General features: G+C 42.9%; 1 protein-coding gene across 1 annotated transcript in view; it reads right to left on the minus strand.

The window, feature by feature from the left end:
- The window catches only part of LOC143775439 (ADAMTS-like protein 5), a 96511-nt gene that overhangs the window by 20218 nt on the left and 51106 nt on the right, over nt 1-25187 (minus strand). Inside the window, exons 3-7 of the mRNA XM_077263573.1 lie at nt 12766-12929; nt 11028-11088; nt 8885-8987; nt 2863-2990; nt 1595-1718 (exon numbers count right to left, since the gene is read on the minus strand). Coding sequence (XP_077119688.1) covers nt 1595-1718; nt 2863-2990; nt 8885-8987; nt 11028-11088; nt 12766-12929 — 580 coding nt within the window. The remainder of the gene's footprint in view (nt 1-1594; nt 1719-2862; nt 2991-8884; nt 8988-11027; nt 11089-12765; nt 12930-25187) is intronic.

Raw genomic sequence — 25187 nt, forward strand, 5'->3', positions numbered from 1 at the left:
AATAACTGCAATCAATCACTTCCTGGAACCATCAACAAGCTTCTTACACCTGCAAACTGCTCTAGATCTCTCATATTTGAAGGGTGTCTTCTTCCAAGAGCAATTTTAAAATCTCTCCACAGGTGCTCAATGGGATTTATATTGGAACTCATTGCTGGCCACTTCAGAATTCTCCAGCGCTTTGTTTCCATCCATTTCTGGGTGATTATTCAAGGATGTTTTGGGGTCATTGTCCTGCTGGAAGACCCATGACCTAGGATGCAAACTCAGCTTTCTGACCCAGAGCTCTATATTGCGACCCCAAATCCTTTGTTCATTTTCAGATTTCATGATGCCTTGAACATATTCAAGTCACCCAGTGCCAGAGCCAGCAAAACAACCCCAAAACATCTTTGAACCTCCACCATATTTGATTGTAGGTACTGTGTTCTTTTCTTTGTAGGCCTCATTCCATTTTGGGTAAACAGTAGAATGATGTGCTTTACCAAAAAGCTCTATCGTGGTCTCATCTGTCGACAAGATGCTTTCCCAGGATTACGGCTTACTCAAGTAAGTTTGACAAACTGCAGTCTAGCTTTTTTATGTCTCTGTGTCAGCAGTGGGGTCCTCCTGAAATAGAAGGTCATTTAATTCAAATGTTAATGGATAGTTTGAGCGGACACTGATGCACCCAGAGTCTGTAGGATGGCTTGAATTTCTTTGGAACTTGATTGATGCTGCTTATCAACTATCCGGACTATCCTGCGTTGCAACCTTTCATCAATTTTTCTGCCCACGTCCAAGGAGATATGTACAGTGACATGAGTTGTAAACTTCTTAATTATGTTGCACACCATGGACAAAGCAACTCTGAAGATGGATTTGTAACCTTGAGATTGTTGATATTTTCCAACAATTTTGCTTCTCAAGTCTTCAGACAGTTCTCTTATCCTCTTTCTACTCTCCATTGAGTCAACTTCTCCCTTTTTTATCTTTTTATCTGGTTCACATGCTTGAAACTAAGTTGTTTACCCACAATTTTGGAAAGGTGTCAACTCTTTTGACTGGCCCATTTTTGATTTTTTGTGTGAAATTATGTCCAATTCACCTTTTTTTCTCTGTCCTTTTTATGATACTCACAAAAGAAATAAACATGTGTATAAGAAAACATGTGTAATTGCAATAATTTTCTGGGAGAAAATACTTCATTTTCTGGAACAATTTCAATGGTGCCAACACTTTCGGCCGCCATCACTATATACTTATATACAAATTCTTTGTAAGATAGAAATGTCTAGAAACAATATACAACATATTCAAAAGTACAGTGATAAGTGGTGTAACTACTTTAACAAATTCTCCTTCGTTTTTCTCACATAGATTATATTTTTTTAGCGCTAGCCTATGTCAGTGTGCTCTATGATAGAATATCTGATCCCCAGCTTTGGAGTGTTCCTGACAAGAATTGTGAATATGAATGAGACCATACTAATTAACCCAGTATAGAAACAATGATAAATCAGCTACTGTGAGCACCATATCTCTATTCTGTCCCCGATGTCTGGCCTGGCAGTGTGACCTGTGCCAACTGAGGTAAGTGCAGCATGACAATTACCAGAAGCTGGGTACTTTGTAGTGTAGATATTGCGATGGTGTTGGCAGGATACATTTTGTCCTCCGCAAACCCCACAGATATCAGTCTTCTCTTCAGACCCAAGAATGAAATCACAACCGACTTGCTGGGAAAACAATGAAATGACAAAATTGTGTCCTTAAAATAAGATCTCTTATAATGCCACTATATAAAGGATCACTTTTAAATGTTTTTAAAGGACTATTCCCAACTGTGCAAATCATCATCTATCCCTTACTCATTATAAAAATGGCTGGATCGCACACTGCAGGAACATTTTACCTTTTGTGTCATCCATACTTCCTTATCGATTGTAAGCACTTGTGATCAGGACTCTTACTCCTCTGGTTTAATTGTTAAATTATGTTTTACTCTGTAATGTCTGATATTATTTGCACACGTACCCTGAGACATGTACAGTGCTGTAGAATATGATGGCGCTATATAAATAAAATTACTACTATTTTTAGGGCCTGATCACTGGGATTACCACTGATCCAGACCAAGGAGCTCCAAAATACTCAGTTACAATGGAGCACATACATAGCATGTATGTTACCGCTCTAATCCTTCTCTATTAGACAGCCAGCAATCTTCAACAGTCCCATAGACAATAAATGTAACATTTCAGAGGCCAGTTCTCAGGATCGGTAGGGTTCCAGCAGTCCTATCCCCATCAATCAGCAAGTCATCAACTATTAGGTGAATAGTTATTAACTTGTGAAGTTGGAAAAAAAACCTTTTGGAGTGTTTGTTCCATCAAAATAACATTTCAATTATATATAATAGAATAAATGTGTGATAAAAAATCATAGGTAATCCATATGAAATAATAGAGAAGCCTACTATGGAGTCTGAAAAACTAAAATGTGCCCTCTCCATTACACACTAGTCTCATCAAGGCATCAGACAGAACAGGTATGATGTCTTGTCGTAGGCAGTATAAGCCTAAATAATAGATAATAATAATAGATGGATATGACACATTAAGAACATACAGTCAGTTATACATTTCTGACTGTTTTAATACATCTCCCTCCTCCTGCTCAGATTTTTATAGACTCGTTTTTATAATTTTGTCCTGTCATTCAATTCTAATTTCGTAGCTTTAAGTAAGCGGAGATCAGCTATTTTGTCGACATTTGGTATAGTCCATATAGCACTAATCTTTAGTGGGAAGTACAGCCAGCCTTATGCAAGCAAATAAAATACTTCAATAATTATTTTGTTAACCTTTCATGTAGACTTACAAGACAATGGCCATTGATACAGACGCCGTTATATTCTGAATGGCAGGGCGTTCCATCCAAAACTTTCCCAAAGTTGTAATAAAAGTTTTGCCCTTGTGCCAAGCAACTTAGCTCACAGTCACCTTGTCCTTATTGTAAAATAGAAAAAAAAACAGTGAAAAGTTATTTGGAAAAACTAATAAATCAAAAACTTCATTGTTCGAGGAATATACCTATTGATTTGTATTTGGAAAACACTCTTAAGAGGATGTGAAAATGGCATCATTTAGGCATGTGAAAACCCAGAAAGTTTTTCAGGAGGAAACCTTTCAAGACAAGCCGGTGTCTTTTGAATGTCAAAAAAGAGATGGAACAACAGTCCAAAATAAGCAGGTTTGTCTCAAAACATGTTTATTACGTTTTTCCAAAAAGACATACCGCATTGTCTGAAAATATTTTCTTGTGAGGACAACGTTTCAGTCATAGACACTTCATCAGGCAAGAGTGAATGGCGGGGTACATCAGAAAATCATGGTGGTTTCATTGAGATTGCCTAGTGGATGCTCTCACTTTAAGACTCAGACCATGTAGGATTATAGCTAGAGATTATGAGCGGTGGGCAGTAGTGGTTGTTTTCCTGCAACAACTTTGACCATCAGCCTTTTTTTCTTTTACACTTGTATTGAGTAAATCAGTAAGTGGCTTCCAACCGGAAGCTACTCGGTGATTGGTCAGGTCCCTTTTTTTTTTTTTTTTAACTGCTATGGATCTTTGGAAACCTGAACCCCTTCATGACCCAGCCTATTTTGACCTTAAGGACCTGGCCGTTTTTTTGCAATTCTGACCAGTGTCCCTTCATGAGGTAATAACTCAGGAAAACTTCAACGGATCCTTGCGGTTCTGAGACTGTTTTTTCGTGACATATTGGGCTTCACATTAGTGGTAAATTTAGGTCGATATTTTTTGCGTTTATTTGTGAAAAAAATGGAAATTTCGCAATTTTCAAATTTTGAACTTTTATTCTGTTAAACGAGAGAGTTATGTGACACAAAATAGTTAATAAATAACATTACCCACATGTCTACTTTACATCAGCACAATTTTGGAAACAAAATTTTTTTTTGCTAGGAAGTTATAAGGGTTAAAATTTGACCAGTGATTTCTCATTTTTACAACGACATTTACAAAACCATTTTTTTTAGGGACCACCTCACATTTGAAGTCAGTTTGAGGGATCTATATGGCTGAAAATACCCAAAAGTGACACCATTCTAAAAACTGCACCCCTCAAGGTGCTCAAAACCACATTCAAGAAGTTTATTAACCCTTCAGATGCTTCACAGCAGCATAAGCAACATGGAAGGAAAAAATGAACATTTAACTTTTTAGCCACAAAAATTATCTTTTAGCAACAATTTTTTTATTTTCCCAAGGGTAAAAAGAGAAACTGGACCTCAAAAGTTATTGTACAATTTGTCCTGAGTACGCCGATACCCCATATGTGGGGGGGAACCACTGTTTGGGCGCATGACAGGGCACGGAAGAGAAGGAGCGCCATTTGACTTTTGAATTAAAAATTAGCTCCAATCGTTAGCGGACACCATATCGCGTTTGGAGAGCCCCCGTGTGCCTAAACATTGGAGCTCCACTACATGTGACCACATTTTGGAAACTAGACCCCCCAAGGAGCTTATCTAGATGCATAGTGAGCACTTTGAACCCCCAGGTGCTTCACAAATTGATCTGTAAAAATGAAAAAGTACTTCTTTTTTTTTGCAAAAATTTTTTTTTAGCCTCAATTTGTTCATTTCCACATGAGCAACAGGATAAAATGGATCCTAAAATTTATTGGGCAATTTCTCCTGAGTACACTGATACTTCACATGTGGGGGTAAACCACTGTTTGGGCACACGGCAGGGCTCGGAAGGGAAGGAGCGCCATTTGACTTTTTGAATGAAAAATTAGCTCCAATCGTTAGCGGACACCATGTCGCGTTTGGAGAGCCCCTGTGTGCCTAAACATTGGAGCTCCCCACATGTGACCCCATTTTGGAAACTAGACCTCCCATGGAACTAATCTAGATGTGCCGTGACCACTTTAAACCCCCAAGTGCTTCACAGAAGTTTATAACGCAGAGCCGTGAAAATAAAAAATCATTTTTCTTTCCTCAAAAATGATTTTTTAGTCTGCTATTTTTTATTTTCACAAGGGTAACTGGAGAAATTGGACCCCAAAAGTTGTTGTCCAGTTTGTCCTGAGTACGCTGATACCCCATATGTGGGGGGGAACCACTGTTTGGGTACACGTCGGGGCTCGTAAGGGAAGTAGTGACATTTTGGAATGCAGACTTTGATGGAATGGTCTGAGGGCATCATGTTACGTTTGCAGAGCCCCTGAAGTGCCTAAACAGTAGAAACCCCCACAAGTGACCCCATTTTGGAAACTAGACCCCTCAAGGAACTTATCTAGATATGTGGTGAGCACTTTGAACCCCCAAGTGCTTCACAGAAGTTTACAACGCAGAGCCGTGAAAATAAAAAATAATTTTTCTTTCCTCAAAAATGATGTTTTAGCAAGCAATATTTTATTTTCGCAAGGGTAACAGGAGAAATTGGACCCCAATAGTTGTTGCCCAGTTTGTCCTGAGTATGCTGGTACCCCATATGTGGGGGTAAACCACTGTTTTGGCGCACGTCGGGGGTCAGAAGGGAGGGAGCACCATTTGACTTTTTGAACGCAAGATTGGCTGGAATCAATGGTGGCGCCATGCTGCGTTTGGAGACCCCTGATGTGCCTAAACAGTGGAAACCCCTCAATTCTAACTCCAACACTAACCCAAACACACCCCTAACCCTAATCGCAACTCTAGCCATAACCCTAATCACAACCCTAACCCCAACACACCCCTAACCACAACCCTAACCCCAACACACCCCTAATCCCAACCCTAACCCCAACACACCCCTAACCACAACCCTAACCCCAACACACCCCTAACCCTAACCATAATCCTAACCACAAGCATAATCTTAACCCTATTTCCAACCCTAGCCCTAAATCCAACCCTAACTCTAATTCCAACCCTAACCCTAAGGCTATGTGCCCACGTTGCGGATTCGTGTGAGATTTTTCCGTAGCATTTTTTAAAAATCCGCAGGTAAAAGGCACTGCGTTTTACCTGCGGATTTACCGCGGATTTCCAGTGTTGTTTGTGCGGATTTCACCTGCGGATTCCTATTGAGGAACAGGTGTAAAATGCTGCGGGAATCCGCACAAATAATTGACATGCTGCGGAAAATACAACGCAGCGTTTCCGCGCAGTATTTTCCGCACCATGGGCACAGCGAATTTGGTTTCCATAGGTTTACATGGTACTGTAAACCTGATGGAAAACTGCTACGAATCCGCAGCGGCCAATCCGCTGTGGATCCGCAGCCAAATCCGCACCGTGTGCACATAGCCTAATTCTAAGGGTATGTGCACATGCTGCGGAAAATGCTGCACAGCATTTCCGCAGCTGCGGGTCCGCAGCAGTTTCCCATGAGTTTTCAGTTCAATGTAAACCTATGGGAAACAAAAAACGCTGTGCACATGCTGCGGAAAAAACTGCGCGGAAACGCAGCGTTTTACATTCCGCAGCATGTCACTTCTTTCTGCGGATTCCGCAGCGGTTTTACAGCTGCTCCTATAGAAAACTGCAGTTGTAAAACCGCAGTGAAATCCGCAGAAAAAACGCAGAAAAACCGCGGTAAATCCGCAATAAATCCGCAACGGTTTTGCACTGCGGATTTATCAAATCCGCTGCGGAAAAATCCGCCGAGGACCAGAATACGTGTGCACATAGCCTTACCCTAACCCTAATTCTAACCCTAGTCCTAACCCTAACCCTAGCCCTAACCCTAACACTAACCCTAGTTCTAACCCTAGTTCTAACCCTAACCCTAGTAGAAAAATAAAAGTAAATATATTTTCTTCATTTTATTATTGTCGCTACCTATGGGGGTGATAAAGGGGGGGTTCATTTACTATTTTTTTTATTTTGATCACTGTGATAAAACCTATCACAGTGATCAAAATGTACATGGAACGAATCTGCTGGCCGGCAGATTCGGCGGGCACACTGCACATGCGCCTGCCATTTTGGAAGATGGCGGCGCCCATGGAACAGACGGATGGACACTGGGAGGCTCGGTAAGTATGAGGTATCAGAGCACAGGGGGGGAGATCGGAGCACAGGGGGAGGATCGGAGCAAGGTGGGGTGGGATCGAAGCACGGGGGCAGCGGACAGGAGGAAGGGGGAGCGGACAGGCGGACGGAGAGGAGCAGAGCACAGGACGGAGGACTGGGGAGGAGATCGGTGGCGGTGGGGGGGGGCAGATCAGGGTTTCCAGCCATGGCCGATGATATTGCAGCATCGGCCATGGCTGGATTGTAATATTTCACCACTTTTCATAGGTGAAATATTACAAATTGCTCTGATTGGCTGTTGAAAGTGCAACAGCCAATCAGAGCGATCGTAGCCACGTGGGGGCAAAGCCACTCCCCCTGGGCTAAAGTACCACTCCCCCTGTCCCTGCAGATTGGGTGAAATTGGAGTTAACCCTTTCACCCGATCTGCAGGGACGCGATCACTCCATGACGCCACATAGGCGTCACAGGTCGGATTGGCACCGACTTTCATGACGCCTACGTGGCGTCACAGGTCGGGAAGGGGTTAAGACGTTAAAGAAGCTGAAAAGATTTTAAGAAGTTGTCCACTACTTGTATAACTTCCTGTCATACCCCTCGCTTGGCCCCAATAAAATAATAAAGGTTATACTCACCTCCCGTGCCGATGCCACTCCCACTGTGTCGGGACTCGTTCTCTCGGGGCTCGTGTACTGTTGTTGTGACACGAGACGCCAGTGCCCAATCAATGCTGGCGTCACTGTCTCCGCCTTTGGACAAATCAAACATGAAGAGACAGTCTAAGATCAGCTGCAGCCTGAACTTCCTCTTCATGTTCGATTTGTCCGAAGGCGGAGACAGTGACGCCAGCGCTGATTGGGCGTCGATACCACAACACCGCACGAGAGCCCGGGAGAAAGCGAGTGCCGACACCGCAGGAACGGTGTCGGCACGGGAGGCGAGTACAAGCTTTGTTATTTTATGGGAGCCAAACATTTTGATCAAGAGTAGTGGACAACCCCTTTAACATATGCATATATGTGTTCATTCTTTTTAACATTTATCTAACGCTTTTTCAGGTGGGTTACTGAGAGTACCTGCTGGAAAAGATGCTTGCTTATGGTCCCCATACATATTACAGACCAGTATTTATGGGAGCTATCTGCAACATGATTTGGTGGTAGTGAAGCATCAGACATTTTTCCTTAACATTTATTTTACTGAGTTTTGAAATAAACAAGGTGAAAAGCATAAAACATATGCAGGATCGGTCATTTTTAATATGAATGCCTTGCTGAGCCGAGCATACCTTTGGAAGGGAGGTTTGGGGGAGATAGCCGTTGGCACTGTAGTGGGGTATGGCCACCTTTGTTGTTGACACTGGTTGGGTAGAGCCTCTGATCATGTACTAAACTGAAATTATTATGGGAGTACATTATACTTTCCATGGTTCTATTTCTCCTCGGACATCCCAGCCGTTGGTTGACAGTTTATCTCCATCAACTCCATCAGGAGAAATGTGTCAATCAGAAGCAGTGGTTGGCATGAGGGAGAAGTAATCAATGCATCTCAGGAATACATCGGACTCCTATTAATGATTTCTAGCACAATGTAGAGAATGCCGCTGCAGATTAATTGTGCTCATTCTCACACGGGAACGGCTAAAATCATTAAGAGGTTCACATGTCTACGCTCAGTGATTCAACAACTATGAAACAATGCCCTCACATTTTTAACATTTTACCAATGACAGGCTCCCTATAATGCACGGTTCTACACCATGACATTTTCTGTGCAGAGCAAGAAGTGATCTTGAATCCTGATTACATGCTTTCTTACATTATGAAATAAAAAAAAATACTGAGCATGCTTACCTGACTGGAAAGGCACCCATTTATGATAATTTCCCATTAAAGGTTTATTGTTGTAAGCGGAGCACTGGAAATGTCTAAAATCTGTCACTCCAGATGGACAGTCCTATAGAAAAAAATAAATTACTACCTATGGCATTTTTTACTCTATTAAATGGGTTGTCTGAGACTTTTATATTGATGGCCTATTCATGGTGGAAAATAAAATACTAGGTGAAATACCGAGTGACAAAGAAAACCCTATATTAAGGGTCACCAATCTAACCCAAGAAGAGGTGCGAAATCGGCTAAATAAGATTAAAATAGATAAATCACCGGGTCCGGATGGCATACACCCACGAGTACTAAGAGAACTAAGTAATCTAATAGACAAACCATTATTTCTTATATTTAGGGACTCTATAGCGACGGGGTCTGTTCCACAGGACTGGCACATAGCAAATGTGATACAAATATTCAAAAAGGGCTCTAAAAGTGAACCTGGAAATTATAGGCCAGTAAGTCTAACCTCCATTGTTGGTAAAATATTTGAAGGGTTTCTGGGTTTATGAGGAATCGCTCCTATCAAAACCAATCTTATCAGTTTTTATGAAGAGGTAAGCTAGAGACTGGACCAAGGTGATTCATTGGACGTGTTATATCTTGATTTTTCCAAAGCGTTTGATACCGAGCCATGCAAGAGTATGGTACACAAAATGAGAATGTTGGGTCTGGGGGAAAATGTGTGTAAATGGGTAAGTATCTGGCTTAGTGATAGAAAGCAGAGGGTCGTTATAAATGGTACATTCTCTAACTGGGTCACTGTGACCAGTGGGGTACTGCAGGGGTCGGTGTTGGGACCTATTCTCTTCAACATGTTCATTAATGATCTGGTAGAAGGTTTACACAGTAAAATATCGATATTTGCAGATGATACAAAACTATGTAAGCAGTCAATACAAGAGAAGATGGTATTCTGCTACAGATGGATCTGGATAAGTTGGAAACTTGGTCCGAGAGGTGGCAGATGCGGTTTAACAATGATAAATGTAAGGTTATACATATGGGAAGAAGGAATCAATATCACCATTACACACTGAACGGGAAACCACTGGGTAAATCTGACATGGAGAAGGACTTGGGGATCCTAGTTAATGATAAACTTACCTGGAGCAGCCAGTGCCAGGCAAGGGCTGCCAAGGCAAACAGGATCACGGGGTGCATTAAAAGAGGCCTGGATACACATGATGAGAGCATTATACTGCCTCTGTACAAATCCCTGGTTAGACCGCACATGGAGTACTGCGTACAGTTTTGGGCACTGATGCTCAAGAAGGATATAATGGAACTAGAGCGAGTACAAAGGAGGGCAACAAAATTAATAAAGAGGATGGGCGAATTACAATACCCAGAGATATTAGCAAATTTAGGATTACATAGTCTGGAAATAAGATGACTGAGGGGCGATCTAATAACCATGTATAAGTATATAAAGGGACAATACAAATATCTCTCTGAGGATCTGTCTATATCAAGGAAGGTGACGGTCACAAGGGGGCATTCTCTGCTTCTGGAGGAGAGAAGGTTTTTCCATCAACAAAGAAGAGGATTCTTTACTGATAGGGCAGTGAGAATCTGGAATTCCTTGCCTGAGGAGACGGTGATGGCGAACTCAGACGAGGGGTTCAAGAGAGGCTTGGATGTCTTCCTGGATAGTAACAATATTGTATCTTACAGTGATAAGGATCTTTAGAAGGATATAGATTTGGGAATTTATGCTGACGGAATGTCTTTTTTTTCGGCCTTGCTAACTATGTTAATATCATATCAGCGAGGGAGGCAACTCCTAGCAACTCCGCCAATCAGGTGATCCTGACCCTGGTTGATGCCAGAACTGCACAGTTGTAGAACTGTACAGCACTGCTCCGTCAACGGTATAATGGTTGTGGCAGGTACCACACATCCGCCTTCTGTTCATTCAAATAGGGGGTGGCCATTTTATAGTTGACAGAGCTGTGTTGTCCAAGTGTGGTAGTGGTTACACCACCACCGATCAGATATTGATCACCTATCCTAAGGATAGGCCATAGCAAAACCCAATAGAAAAGTCCCAGACAGCACCTTTAAATGTATATTATTAAAATAAGCAACAGTGTAACGTACAAACCTTCATGTTACACGCCTGATATTGTCTAGTGTCTCCATGGCAGTCTGGACCTGCAGAATTTCTGTTATGAAACAGCCATGAAGCGGGATAAGAAGTGAAAAAAAAAAATAAATCCACAAATTATTACAAAAATACATTTCTTCTAAAAGCCAGACGCAAGAATTCTTCTGCAGGCAATGTAGCAGGAGAGGATATTACTAAAAAGAGTTATAACAACGATATCTGACCACTGTCAATGTTAGGTAGAGCATATATGTTAGATTTACAAGATGGATGACTTTTATATAGCTCAGCAGACGATATCCACAATGTATAGACACAATGTGTTTAAATAAAAGATCTGAAGGAAGTGGAGATTGTTTTTACTGAAGCAACTAATGAGAGCATGCAAATATAAACACAAGTCAGCTCATTTCTACTGAGGTCTCACCTACACTGGGTGCTATGCCAAAAGTAAAAATATTGTTCACAGTAGAGAATAAAAATAATGTTAAAGGATTAATTTAAGTTGCCAAATTTGACGTTGCTGTAGCCAGAAAAAGGACTGGATAACTTTCCTTACTGCCCTCACATACCGGCTTTGGGTTCATAAAATAAGCGACTATAACAGTTATATGTTCTTATGACCTTTTTGCAGTTTACACTTAGTTTTCAGTTTATTTTAAGGTTTGTTCATTTTTATCACGTGGAAAAGTTCAAGAAGCTGATTAATTGGTGCTGCTGACAGATCTTATTATAGCATGTGCGAAAGCAAGACCAGGACACAGTATTTTTCATTACCACATTGATGCTCCAATATCCTGATTACTAGTATTTCAACTGTTTGCTAAAAGGTAACCATACTTTTAAATAACATTTCAGAATAAGCAGTCCTTTGTGTACACGAGGAGATACACTATTTCTGGACATTGTAACCCAAATTTTTACCAGTTTTCCCCTCTGCGGCCTCTGTTTCACTAATTTGCTATAGACTGGGAGCTTTTAAGAGGAGAATAGCTGGTATGAAAGCTTACATACACAGTACAGTACCCAGAGAGGTATTCCTGCTCATTTTTCCCATTAGCACACAGAAACAAACAACAGCAAAATTAATGAAATTATACAGCAGTAGATCAGTGTAGATATGAATCCAGCACTGGAGTGAGGTAAAAGACTTGTTAGAAAGCTCAGCACAACCTTTCCGTGTCTCCATATGCCCGTTTTCTCTCCCTCTCCTCACTCCTACTCCCCTCTTCTCTTCACTGTACTGGCAGTCATCTTGCTCAAAAGATTTCAACACAGGATTTTACACACTTTCTTAAATTTGCATGTATTGATTTGTGGAAAGTTTGTTGAAAATACAGTTCCTATTTAAACAAGAACACATAATAAATCCATCAACAGGAGATTTTTAAAGGGTAATGGGTGGCAGGAAATCTTTCTACACTACACAGACATTACAAATGTGCAGAATACTGCAGAAAGGTCAATGATGGTAGTTTCCTTACAAAGATTTGTATAATATTATATAAAGTGAAATTTGAATCACTTGTGGACTTCAATTTATGTTTTCATTACTGTTATTATGAGTTTTCTTTTTCTTTGTTAAAATGTTAACATTATCTCAGAGCATCAGAATCTTTGAAAGCTTTTTACAAAACTATTCCTGTTAATCAGTTGTTTCTTGATAGAAATTCCAGTTAAATACAAATACAATTCAACTCAATGAAGGCAACTTTGTCTATCTGTAGATATTTACCTTCTAATACATTGTCGTGTGCGTACTCCAGCTCCCCCTCCACATGTCCGAGAACATGGAGACCAGCTTTGCCAAGAACTCCACTCATTACTGGACCTCAGAGGTGGACTGTGCTCAGGACCAAACCAGTTGACAAATCCTCTTTCTATCGGCGTCCTCTGAATCTAATAAAATATTGGAAAATCTGTATTTAGTTTGTTAAAATAAAAGCTAATAAGCAATTAAATGTAGACTAGAACAAGTATTGGAATGAGGAGGCCTCCATAAGTATTTAACGGAACCCAAACATGATTTTTATCATTGGTTCCTGCCCACCACTGCTTCCTTACTTATACATGAATTACTTTGTTAAGGGGCATTCAGCCCTCTGGGTACATAACAGTGCCTTTATCAGGCAGATCACGTTTACATAAACTATGTTATGAACTTGAGCTTAGGTTGTCTGCTCCATAACACAGCCTTAAAACATAGTCTTCTAAAAAGACAGGGCCCGCATTTATCACAAGTCAAAAAACATGTTTCCTTTATTTCCAAAGCTTGTAAAACATGGATTTGCCAAATGAAATACAAATAATAAAAGCAAGACAAAACAAAGAGAGTCTCAAACAATCTAAATAAGTGGTGTAAAAAAAACCCCACAACAACAGCCAAATGCTCTACTGACATGAGACATCAAAATCTCAAATCTGTAAAGAAAGCTCTCAACCAGAAATTGTAAAAAGCAAACATAGAATGCGACGGCAACAAATATTCAACTGTCCTTCGTAATCCCATATCTCCAGCTGTAATGTCATCCACATAGTGATTTTATTACTATTCATGTTACTTCTTCTCCACTTTAGTGCTTTACAGCAAAAGAAAATCCAGAATAAGATGCATAGATAAGGAATATTTTTGCTTCAAATACAGAAAAAATCATTAGCAGTGATTATTCAGTGAGTTTTCCTCTTCCGTCATTTTGTTAAACATTCTATTCATTACTTTCGCAATCAGTGAAAGTTCATCTTACATTCTCTGAGCTATACTGAAGAAAAAAAAAACAGGGACTCTTAAAGATAAACTTTTACCATTTTGAGCATGTTAAACTTGCCACCATCATGGCTGCAGAGTTGAATAAAACATAGTTTTTCTCTTTTAATTTATCCTGTTCAATTGGGTGATAATAACTTGTAAAGTTTAGGTAATTTATGCTAAGCAAAATTAGGTGTTATGTACTGTTATGTGACATGTACTTCTTCAGCTGCATGAGGTAGACCAATCATGAGCAGGTAGACCCCTGAAGAATCATTTGCGAATCGCGTGTCGGGTCCCTGGTGGTATTAGAAATACACCTAATATGATTATTGATTTCATGCTTGTATATATATATAACCACATATCCAAGCCCTTTCCACTTCCTGCTGACTTCACCTCAAAAATATTTCACGAATCCGTACATTACTCAACCAAGAATCTGCAAAAATCCTAGTCCATGCCCTCATCATCTCTCGCCTTGACTACTGCAACCTCCTGCTCTGTGGCCTCCCCTCTAACACTCTTGCACCCCTCCAATCTATTCTAAACTCTGCTGCCCGACTAATCCACCTGTCTCCCCGCTGTCAATCCCTTCACTGGCTCCCCTTTGTCCAGAGACTCCAGTACAAAACCCTAACCATGACGTACAAAGCCATCCACAACCTGTCTCCTCCATACATCTGTGACCTCGTCTCTCGGTACTTACCTACACGCAACCTCCAATCCTCACAAGATCTCCTTCTCCACTCCCCTCTTATCTCCTCTTCCCACAATCATATACAAGATTTCTCTCGCGTATCACCCCTACTCTGGAACCCTCTACCACAACACATCAGACTCTCGCCCACCATCAAAACCTTCAAAAAGAGCCTGAAGACCTACCTCTTCCGACAAGCCTACAACCTGCAGTAACCACCGATCGACCAAACCGCTGCATGACCAGCTCTATCCTCGCCTACTGTATTCTCACCCATCCCTTGTAGATTGTGAGCCTTCGTGGGCAGGGTCCTCTCTCCTCCTGTACCAGTTCTGACTTATGGCGCTATAACAATAAATAAATAAATATATATATATATATATATATATATATATATATATATATATATATATATATATATTATATACCTATATATACGGTGTTGGATTTTACTAATATTTTATAATCTGTACCTAATAAAGTTAAAACGTTTTAATTTTACAATGATGACTTTAGTCCTGGAATTTCTTGTTTTTGGGTCTATGTACAATCATAAGCAGGCAGCAACAACCCGGGATAAAAAAACATACCTCCACAATAGTTTAAAACAGACTTTCTCCTGTGTGAGACATGTAATAATAGACAGTCTGCAGTCCTCACTGGTCTCACTGCATGAAGAGCTGTCTGTGATTACAAGAACTGTGAGTAAAGTAGAGATAAGTGTAATCAATAACACTTCTTCAGCTTTCATCTCACATCGGTGTGGGAGGACGGGCTATGGCCCTGTGCTGCACCTACCCAGAACCCGACTGTTGTGAGATGAAAGCTGGAGAAGTGTTAGTAATCACACTCATCTCTGCTATTCTCCAGACACTTTGTAGTCACACACAGCTCTGCAGTGAGACCAGTGAGGAGAGCAGACTGTCTGTCATTATATGTGTCACCTTCTTTTACTTGGACATTGAAAACCACATTTGGTATTCGTGCATCTACATGGTATTGAAGCTTGACTGCTGCCTGAACACCAAAATTCTCTATCATTACATGTCTCACATAGGAGAATATAAACATAAGGATGAATGACCTCGGGGAGATCAAAACATCCAACGCTGCGGAGACACCATCACGTGTTTCTCAACGCTGTGATCCAGAACACTGCCCCCATCCCTAAAGGGAAATATGCAAATGCATGTAGAAAAGCCGCGGAGACACCATCACATGTTTCTCAACGCAAGCAATGAATAGCCAGGTCTTTCACCGGGAAGAAACAACCACGGGAAGGGCAGCATCCAATAAAGGAAAAGCACCTATGCCAAAACATGGTATCCATCCACAGACAGCTGTTTCAGGGTATTTGCCCCTCATCAGTGTGGAGTAGGAAACTGGCTATTAGGAGCAGTGCCTAGTGAAAAGACTATAAACATAAGGGTGAATGACCTCGGGGAGATCAAAACATCCAACACCGCGGAGACACCATCACGTGTTTCTCAACGCTGTGATCCAGAACACTGCCCCCATCCCTAAAGGGAAATATGCAAATGCATGTAGAAAAGCCGCGGAGACACCATCACATGTTTCTCAACGCAAGCAATGAATAGCCAGGTCTTTCACCGGGAAGGAACAACCACGGGAAGGGCAGCATCCAATAAAGGAAAACCACCTATGCCAAAACATGGTATCCATCCACAGACAGCTGTTTCGGGGTATTTGCCCCTCATCAGTGTAGAGTAGGAAACTGGCTATTAGGAGCAGTGCCTAGTGAAAAGACTATAAACATAAGGATGAATGACCTCGGGGAGATCAAAACATCCAACACCGCGGAGACACCATCACGTCTTTCTCAACGCATTGATCCAGAACACTGCCCCATCCCTAAAGGGAAATATGCAAATGCATGTAGAAAAGCCGCGGGGACACCATCACATGTTTCTCAACGCAAGCAATGAATAGCCAGGTCTTTCACCGGGAAGGAACAACCACGGGAAGGGCAGCATCCAATAAAGGAAAACCACCTATGCCAAAACATGGTATCCATCCACAGACAGCTGTTTCGGGGTATTTGCCCCTCATCAGTGTGGAGTAGGACAATGTCTGTTCTAAGCTATTGTTGGGGTGTGTTCTTTTTTTCTTGTGTGTTGATGCCTGGTTAATGCCGGGTTCACATCAGCATTTCTGTGTGTAGCAAATGATCCGCATGCGTCATGCGTACATATCTTTAACATGGTGTACGCAGGGACATGCGTCTGCATGCGTATTTTCACGGTGTCCGGCGAACGCAACATGTTGCATTTTTTGAGGGGTAAAATATTGCGCAATCGTGAGCATGCGAATGATTGCGGATGAGTGAATAAAAAACGCATTAGTGTTTATGGGAATGCATTGGTACGCAAGGACATGCATACGCATGCGTTCAATACACATGCGTACTTTAGAATGCGCATGTCCAGGAAAGCATTAAGCTACTTACCGGTAGCTGCGTTTTTCGGAGGCCCATAACAGCACCACAAGAGAGAGGATCCGCCCTTCAGGAACAGGAAACCTACAGATACAAAAGGGCGGCACCTCTCCCACGTATCAGTTGTATTTCAGAGCCTGAGATGACTACCGCGGTTAGTAGCACACATACAGTATACTGTATATATACAATTACATATAATCTATATATATATAATCTCCTAAGGGGCACTTCCGTCTGTTTGTCTGTCTGTCTGTTTGACTGTCTGTCACGAAAATCCCAAGTCGCTGATTGGTCGCGGCCAGCCGGCCGCGACCAATCAGCAAAGGGCACAGTCCGGCCGCGAAATGGCCGCTCCCTACTCCCCTGCAGTCAGCACCCCCTCCATACTCCCCTCCCAGTCAGCGCCCGCCGCCCACATAGCGTTTTAGCATTCCGTTAAACCGTCTGTGTTACACCGAGGCATAACGCGGTGTAACGCAGTCTGTTAACGCTGCTATTAACCCTGTGTGACGAACTTTTTACTATTGATGCTGCCTATGCAACATCAATAGTAAAAAGATATGTTAAAAATAATAAAATTAAAAAAAATTAAAAATGGTGCTATTCTCACCTTCCGCCATCCACCGATATGCGCGAGCGGCGAGACTGCCACCAGCTTCCGTTCCTGGAGATGCATTGCGAAATTACCCAGATGACTTAGCGGTCTCGAGAGACCGCTAAGTCATCTGGGTAATTTCGCAATGCATCTCTGGGAACGGAAGCTGGCGGCAGCCTCGCATGCATCAGGACAACTTCGGTGGACGCCGGAGGGTGAGTATATAACTAATTTTTATTTTAATTCTTTTTTTAAAAGAGATATGGTGCCCACACTGCTGTATACTACGTGGGCTGTGTTATATACTGCGTGACTGATATATACTATGTGGGCAGTGCTATATACTGTGTGGGCTGTGTTATTTACTGCGTGGGATGTGTTATATAATACGTGGCTACTATATACTACGTGGCTGCTATATACCACGTGGCTGTGCTATATACTACGTGGCTCTGCTATATACTACGTGGCTCTGCTATATACTACGTGACTGTCTGTTATATACAGTAGTATGTGGGCTGTGCTATATACTACGTGACTGTGCTATATACTACGGGCTGTGCTATATACTACGTGGCTGCTATATACTACATGGCTGTGCTATATACTACGTGTCTGTGTTATATACTACGTGTCTCTGCTATATACTACATACTACGTGGCTGTGCTATATACTACGTGGCTGTACTATATCCTGCACCCCGAACCCCCGACATCCAGCACCCCGAACCCCCGACATCCTGTGACCAATCAGCGATATTTGGCGCGGTATTTAAACACTGCTTCGGTCATTGGTCGTGCCCGGCCGGCCGCGGCTAATCAGCGATATTGGCGCGGGATTTAAACACCGCTTCGGTCATTGGTCGTGCCCGGCCGCGACCAATCAGCGACAGGTGCAGTCTGGCTGCGAGTTGGCACCAGATTTGAACCACGCTTCGCTGATTGGCCAGCCGGGAGCGACCAATCAGCGATATTGGTGCGGAATTTAACCCCCACTCACAGCGCGACATACATACATACATACATATTCTAGAATACCCGATGCGTTAGAATCGGGCCACCATCTAGTATCTTATATAATCTGCAAGCCAGATATCACACATGAAAAAACTCATATATATATATATATATATTTTAAAATATTTACTTAAGGAAGTGCAAGCCCCACGGGAAAAAGGGAGGGGACTAAGGGTGCTGTCATGGGCCTCCGAAAAACGCCGCTACCGGTAAGTAGCTTAATGCTTTATTCGGACTCCCATGACAGAACCACGAGAGATTTACACAGATGTAAGCTACCTTAGGGACTGACTATAGCCTGTAGCACCCTTAACCTGAAAGTGAGATCTGAGGAGCACCCCAAGTCCAACCAATAGTGTTTAAAAAAGGTGGAAGGGGATGACCATATGGCCGCCTTACATATTTGTTCGATTGATACTCCAGATCTTTCCGCCCAGGATGATGCCATGGCCCGGGTGGAATGCACCCTCAGTTTCTGCAGAGCCGGATCCCCACTTGCTGTATGAGCAAGAGAGATAGCCTCTCTAATCCATCTAGCTAGTGTCCATCTTGATACTCTAAACCCTTTCCTAGGACCTTGAAAGGATAAGAATAGCGCATTCTCTCTCTTCCAAGTATCAGTGACTGAGATACTGTATATTGCAGAAGACATCTTCTGACATCTAATGTATGGAGTTCCTCTTCTTTAGAGTTAGAAGGATTAGGGAGAAATGATGGTAGAACTATTTCCTGAGACCTGTGGAAATGGGATGCTACTTTCGGCAAGTAAGCTGGGTCCGGCCTGAAGACCACCCTATCCTGCAAGAATTATGTATAAGGGAGAAGCCTGGAAAGTGCCTGGATGACTCCTACTCTACGTGCAGATGTTATCGCTACCAGGAAAGCTGTTTTAAGGGATAGCATCTTTATTGAGGCTGATTGTAGGGGTTTGAAGGGTTCTTTTGTCAAAGATGGAAGGACTAGATTAAGATCCCACGGAACCGTCATACTCTTATGTATGGGTATTGCTCTACCAAAAGCCTTAATAAACCTCGAAACCCAATAATTGTTGGCAATATTACAAGAGAACAGGGCTCCTAGGGCTGAGACCTGTACTTTTAGTGTACTCGTGGAAAGATTGAATTTCAATCCCTTCTGCAGAAATTCTAAGATCTGGCATATCGGCACCCCCCCCCCCCTCTTTTATGTCAAAGTCTGATATTGCCAGCAACTTCTTCCAAGTTCTAGAGTAGATCTTAGTTGTGATCTGTTTCCTACTCTTAAGAAGGGTATCTACTAAATTCGGGGAGAAGCCTCTGTCTTTTAACAACGACCGCTCAAACTCCATGCCGTTAAATGGAGTCCCTTCACTTGTGGATGGCTGATCGGACCTTGGTAGAGCAAGTTTGGGATGTCTGGAAGTACCCAGGGATCGTCTACCAACATTGTCCTGAGTCATACGTACCAGGTCCTCCTGGGCCAGAACGGGGCAATCAGTATAACTCTTGCCCCATCCTCCCTGATTTTCCTCACCACTAGAGGCAACAGGTTCAATGGTGGGAAAGCGCAGGCCAAATGAAAATCCCATTTTATCAGGAAGGCGTCCACAGCCAGAGGATTCTCCCTGGGATTCAAGGAAAAGAACTTTGTTACTTTTCTGTTGCGTTTGGTGGCAAAGAGGTCCACCTCTGGTTGACCCCATTTGCGGACAATCAGATTGAAGATGTCCCTGTTTAAAGACCATTCTCCTTGCCTTAGGGTATTGCAGCTGAGAAAGTCTGCCTTTACATTTTCTTTTCCTCTGATGTGGAGCGCAGTTAAAGATTGAAAATGTGTTTCTGCTGTCTGGAAAAGGTGATCTGCCACCTGCATCAGAGCCTCGGAAAGTGTCCCACCTTGATGATTTACATAGGCCACAGCACCTGGTTATCCGAAAGGATCCTGACGTGGTGACCCTGTAGATACACGAGGAGCTTTTTAACTGATAACTCAATAGCCATCAACTCCTTCTGGTTGGATGAAGCCGTTGCGAGGGAGTCCCACTGTCCCTGAACCACAATGTCACCCATGTGGGCCCCCCACCCTGAGGGGCTAGCATCTGTGGTTATCAGGCAAGTTATATCTGTTACCAAAGGAACACCTGCAGCTAATTTATCCCTGTCTAGCCACCATATAAGTGACATAAGGGTTAATGGGCTCAATGTTATCTTTTCATGTAAGGACAATCCCAAGGCCCTATCATTAATCAAAACATCTTTTTGAAGGGGTAAACAAAAGCGGCCAGAATCTTCTCCCGACGAGGAGGACGAGGGGGCCGAATCATAGGAGCCTTCATCTCTATCATCATCCCCTGAAGAATCAGAGACCAGGGGGCCCTGTTTGAGACAGGGACTTAAGAGACTGCTTAACTTCCACCCTGACCATCTCCTTCAGGCTTGCCGCAATATTAGTAGATTCTTCCGCTACCTGAGGGAGTATAATAAGGCAATGTAGTTTTTCTAGAGCTAGAGCCACTCCACCCCTTCCCCTCCCTGAGACCTCACCGTCTGCTGGATACATGGGGCACATAGTGTTTCGAGCATGATTTTGGTAAGGGGACTCCACAAAGGGCGCATTCCTTGTGTTTAGCCTTACCGATGCACTTCTTCCCCTAAAATAAACGATATGAGGGGTACTGCGTCACTGAGTGATCACTTACCACTGGCTGCAGAAACAAGATACCGGAGTACGAGGGGGATCCTTTCTGGATGATGCATCCGATCCTTGTTTGGAGGAGCTTTTACGACGGGAATCGTCTCTTCTCCTGACATGGTCCTTTGCTTTGGGCTTCTGACGAATCTCCTCCAGCAGCTGGGCCTGCTGCTCATGGTCACTCTCCATCCTCACACCTTGAGGCCAGAAGCAAGGGTCCGGGTCTGGAGCCTGCTTAAATCCCCTCCTCTGGTTCAGCAGAATCGCACGGCGCTGCCCTCTGATTCGCTGTCCGCCCCCCAGGTGCAGGTGACAGGCAGGAAAGCCCATGATTTGCTTGACGTGCAATTACCGGTGGGCGCCGCCATCTTGGAGCCACCACGCATGCACGGCGACCCGAGACCCCGAAACACACACCAGCTCCGCCCCTAGACGTCACCGTGGCCCCCAGCGCTTCTTGTCGGCGCCGAGAGCAGTGTGGGACACCCAGCTAGCCAGCGGTGCCCCAGACGGCTTCCCTCCGGAACAGACAGCCTCAGCACCACCATACACCCCGGAGAAAACAACGAGGGGGAACATACTCACCTCACGCCGGCTTGGAGATGGAAAAGACCGCTGGTCACCGCTCCCTGCTGTGAGCATCACCGCCCTGCGAGGACCACGGTGACGCCTCCAGGAACTCCGCACCGGTCGTGGTAGGAGACCCTCTCACTACCTGAGTCGGCCGGCTGTCCCTATAGGAACAGGAAACCAACTGATACGTGGGAGAGGTGCCGCCCTTTAATATCTGTAGGTTTCCTGTTCCTGAAGGGCGGATCCCCTCTCTCGTGGTGCTGTCATGGGAGTCCGAATAAATGATATCACCGCCTCCACTATGCACATAAAAAACGCAAACGCATTTAAACGCATTTAAACGCATACACACGCAGCATTTTTTTGCGTCATGCGTAAGATGATGCGGAGGCGTAAGCATGCATTTTGGCATGCGTTTGCACATGCAGATGATACGCTGCGCACAGAAACGCTAATGTGAACCTAGCCTAAGATTGGTCAACCTCATGCAGAGACAAATCTCTGGTAGCGCCCAGTTGGGCTTATCATAAATTAGGACCTAAACTTCACAAGCTAATAATGCCACAATGGAGAAAGAAATTAAAAAATAAAAACTATGTTTCATTCTTCTCTGCAGCCAATGTTCCATGATGTGGCTAGTTTTTCATGCTTAAACTGCTGAAAGATTCTTATTAAGGACTCTCTTGGTCAAGAAACATAGGCCTTTGGGATAAACTTTTAAGGCTTCATTCAGACATCCATGAAAAATATACATGTTCTAAACATGTTTTTCACAGATCGAACACGTACCCATTAAATTATACGGTGCTATTCATATTAACGTTTTGTTTGGTTTTTTTTGCAAATCATGTATCTGCAAAAAAAAAAAGAATCACAAAGAAATGTCCATTTTTACGGATCACAATTTTCACAAGTGTGCAAGTTTGTGAAAATCACAGACAGCACAAAATTCGAATCACGGTGTAATCCGTAATTGTAATGTATAGGAGAATATTTGCAGTTTGTGTATCTGTATGTGAAAATCACTGATGATAAAAGCTGACACTGACCAAACACTGATGAAAAGCAAATCCGAAACACAAATGAAACTTGGAACATTTTTTTGTGCATGTGAAAAATCACGGACATCTCAATTCGGCCTAGGATATCATATTCCCAAGTGCCTTCTAGTGCAGGGTGTACTGAACACCAGTCATCATAGTGCCAGTAAGTGCCCAATTACATAGTTTACCACCAGGATGGAAGCCTTTGTTCTTTCCATTCGTTATACACATATAGGCGAGGCTTCCATGTATACATGAAGGCAATTTTCTATTCACACTCAGACTACATATCAAGCTGCAGCTTGAAAAAAAGCAGACACGCCAGTCCTACTGAGATGCCATGTACAGGGTTGTTGAAAGAAACAGTTTATTTCTATATTTGTAGGTAAAAACGCTTCACCCACCCCCAGGTCACAGGTTCTGAGTCACTTGGATAAAGCAAAGAGAAAACGATGGACTTTGACAAGATTTTAATATGTCTGCACTTTGTCCTCACCTGTAAAGTCTAAGAGTCTGGAGAGGGTGATGACGTGCTCACACCTCAGGCAGCTTTTACAAGTTTAATCAATTCAGCAATAAAAATTGCTTTTCAAAGTCACTTGAACTCTACAGATTACTCTGAAAACAATTTTAGATGCTATAAACTCTAGGAAAAACTGCAGATAGCATATATTCTGTACACGCATAACAGAACAAAATTACTTTTTTCTTCTTAGCAACAGTTATTGTTAGATAAAGGCAACCTCTGTCTAACTGCCCAATCAAGACACAAAAAAGTGCTTCTTTATCTGCCAGCATTGATCAGTCTTTATAAAAATTATCAATTCTGAGGTAAAATCTGTGTTCAGTGAAGACACACTTTCCCATTACTGAGATAGGAGATGGGGGCTGTTACAATTCTATGTAGATGGGAGACAAAAGCTCCACCCTCATCCTCCCATTTAGATGGAATCTCATCAGTAGCAGACGCCATGTCCTATCTCGGTAATGGGAAAATCTGTCTACACTGAATCCCGATTTTACCTCAGAATTTAGAATTTTGGTTATGAATTATCAATTCTGGCAGAGAAAGAAGCAAATATCTCTGATAAGATACATTATAAACATAAGGGTGAATGACCTTGGGGAGATCAAAACATCCAACACCGCGGAGACACCATCACGTGTTTCTCAACGCAGTGATCCAGAACACTGCCCCCATTCCTTATGGGAAATACACAAATGCATGTAGAAAAGCCGCGGAGACACCATCATGTGTTTCTCAACGCAAGCAATGAATAGCCAGGTCTTTCACCGGGAAGGAACAACCACGGGAAGGGCAGCATCCAATAAAGGAAAACCACCTATGCCAAAACATGGTATCCATCCACAAACAGCTGTCTGTGGATGGATACCATGTTTTGGCATAGGTGGTTTTCCTTTATTGAATGCTGCCCTTCCCGTGGTTGTTCCTTCCCGGTGAAAGACCTGGCTATTCATTGCTTGCGTTGAGAAACACGTGATGGTGTCTCCGCGGCTTTTTTACATGCATTTGCATATTTCCCTTTAGGGATGGGGCAGAGTTCTGGATCACTGCGTTGAGAAAGACGTGATGGTGTCTCCGCGGTGTTGGATGTTTTGATCTCCCCGAGGTCATTCATCCTTATGTTTATAGTCTTTTCACTAGGCACTGCTCCTAATAGCCAGTTTCCTGTCATGAATCCCCATGGCTAGGGATAGCACAGGACAAGCAAAGTACAAATATATTACGGACGAGCTCTAGGGTGATGGAACCTGGGCTGACCGCTGCCCTACGCCTGACAAACGCAACTAGAGATAGCCAGGGAGCGTGCCTACGTTGGTTCTAGACGCCACGCACCAGCCTAAGAGCTAACTAGCACTGCAGAGAAAATAAAGACCTCACTTGCCTCCAGCGGAATGAACCCCAAAAGATATAGTTGCCCCCCACATGTATTGACGGTGAAATGAGAGGAAGGCACACACATAGAGATGATATATATAGTTTTAGCAAATTGAGGCCCGCTGTAAACTAGAAAGCAGAACGATACAAAAGGGGACTGAGTGGTCAGCAAAAAACCCTAATCAAAAAAACCATCCTGAGATTACAAGAACCCATGTGCCAACTCATGGCACATGGGGAGAACCTCAGTCCACTAGAGCTACCAGCTAGCATAGAGACATAATAAGCAAGCTGGACAAAAAACCAAACAACTGAAAATCAGCACTTAGCTTATCCTGAAAGATCTGGGAGCAGGTAGGCAGGAACCAAACAGAGCACATCTGAATACATTGATAGCCGGCAAGGGAAATGACAGAAAGGCCAGGTAAAATAGGAAACACCCAGCCACTGATGGA

This window comes from Ranitomeya variabilis, chromosome 5 (genome assembly GCF_051348905.1).
Source record: "Ranitomeya variabilis isolate aRanVar5 chromosome 5, aRanVar5.hap1, whole genome shotgun sequence".
NCBI classification, from domain to species: Eukaryota; Metazoa; Chordata; class Amphibia; order Anura; family Dendrobatidae; genus Ranitomeya; species Ranitomeya variabilis.